The sequence below is a fragment of the Phaethon lepturus genome, unplaced genomic scaffold, assembly GCF_000687285.1.
Source record: "Phaethon lepturus isolate BGI_N335 unplaced genomic scaffold, ASM68728v1 scaffold27166, whole genome shotgun sequence".
Taxonomy (NCBI): domain Eukaryota; kingdom Metazoa; phylum Chordata; class Aves; order Phaethontiformes; family Phaethontidae; genus Phaethon; species Phaethon lepturus.
This window is the reverse complement of record NW_010547310.1, coordinates 1-1,452: the sequence shown is the minus strand read 5'-3', so window position 1 is coordinate 1,452 and position 1,452 is coordinate 1. Positions and strand designations below refer to the sequence as shown.

The following is a 1,452-nucleotide window of genomic DNA, read 5'->3' as shown; positions in this document are numbered from 1 at the left end:
TGGAGGCAGCGTGTTCCTGAAGGACGGCACCCGTGGAGGGACCCAGGCTGGAGCAGTTCATTAAGAACTGCACCTCATGGGAAGGACCCGTGTTGGAGAAGCTCATGGAGAACTGTCTCCCATGGGAGGGCCCCCATGCTGGAGCAGGGGAAGAGTGTAAGGAGTTCTCCCCCTGAGGAGGAAGGAGCAGCAAAGACCATGTGTGATGAACTGACCACAGCCCCCATTCCCCGTCCCCCTGCGCCACTCAGGGGGAAGGAGGGAAAGAAATGGGGAGTGAAGTTGTACTCGGGAAGAAGGGAAGGGTGGGGGAAGGTGTTTTAGTTCTCATTACCCTACTCTGATTGTGATTGACAATAAATTAAATTAATTCCCCAAGTCAAGTCTCTTTTGCCCATGATGGTAATTGCTGAATGATATCTCCCTCTCTTTATCTTGACCTACAAGCTTCTCATTATATTTTCTCTCCCCTGTCCAGCTGAGAAGGGGAGTGACAGAGCAGCTTTAGTGGGCACCTGGCATCTGACCAAGGTCAACCCACCACACACCTGAAAACCCAGCCACTACTTAATTCTGCCCAGGCAGCACACCTTTGCATTATCCTCATGCTACAGGCACCAAAGAGATGAGGAACAGCACCACCGCTTCCACCTGGCTACTCCTCTTTCAACAGCCAGGCCACCTACCTGAATCCACCATGATGTCCTCATCGTCACCGGTGCCATCCTCATCGCGAAAGACGACCTGCTTGCCCTGCCGAATGACCGTTCGTTTGCCCACGCTCTGGATCTCCACCGTCTGCTCAGCCGTCACGGCAGGGTAGGAGACGCTGGAAGGCGTGTCAGAGTCCCACACCGAGCAGTGCTCGGTCGCAGACTGCGGGTCGCCCTCGGACGAGGGGCTCATCGGTGTCTCTACATAAGAGTCCTCTGCCTCCAGCTCCAGCAGCTTCTCCTCGTAGTCCTCCTCTGCAGACACCTCCGTTTCCCTCCTCTTCAGCTTTTTCTTCTTCCTGATCTTATCAATTTGCTTTCGCTCTGGCAGGAAGTTGCTGGGCTTTGCCCGCTGGAACAGGGAACCGTATGGTTTTGCTCGCTTGAGCTGGCTAAAGTTCTTTCTGTTCTTGGCGGGCAGGGAAACAGAAGAGGGGATGTCATTGAACCGCGGATCCCAGCTATCGCTGTCAATTGTGCCTCCGGTGCTGTTGGGAGGGCTGGGGCTGTTCCTCAGTGGCGTTTCCTGGAAGACGTCGACAAAGCGGATAAAAGCATAAATCGGGAGCCGACTCGCGCGTGGCACTGCGCCCCTTCCCTGAGGCGCTGCCTCGCGCGTCCGATCTCGCCCAAGTTCCCGCTCCCTGAAGGCGGTGGCTCGGTGCCGCCCAGGCCCCGGGGAGGCTGGGGAGCGATGCCAGGATCTGTAAGTCCTCCGGCCCACCCAAGAAGCGACCCC

The 1,452-nt window shown here is 56.7% G+C and overlaps 1 protein-coding gene across 1 annotated transcript in view; it reads right to left on the bottom strand.

Annotated features, from left to right (window-relative positions):
- The window catches only part of PHF13 (PHD finger protein 13), a gene marked incomplete at its 5' end in the record, with an annotated part of 2,918 nt that extends 1,679 nt beyond the window's left edge, over positions 1-1,239 (bottom strand). The window contains one exon of the mRNA XM_010289608.1: positions 687-1,239. Within this exon, the coding sequence (XP_010287910.1) occupies positions 687-1,239 (553 nt within the window). The remainder of the gene's footprint in view (positions 1-686) is intronic.
- Positions 1,240-1,452: the final 213 nt, after the last annotated feature.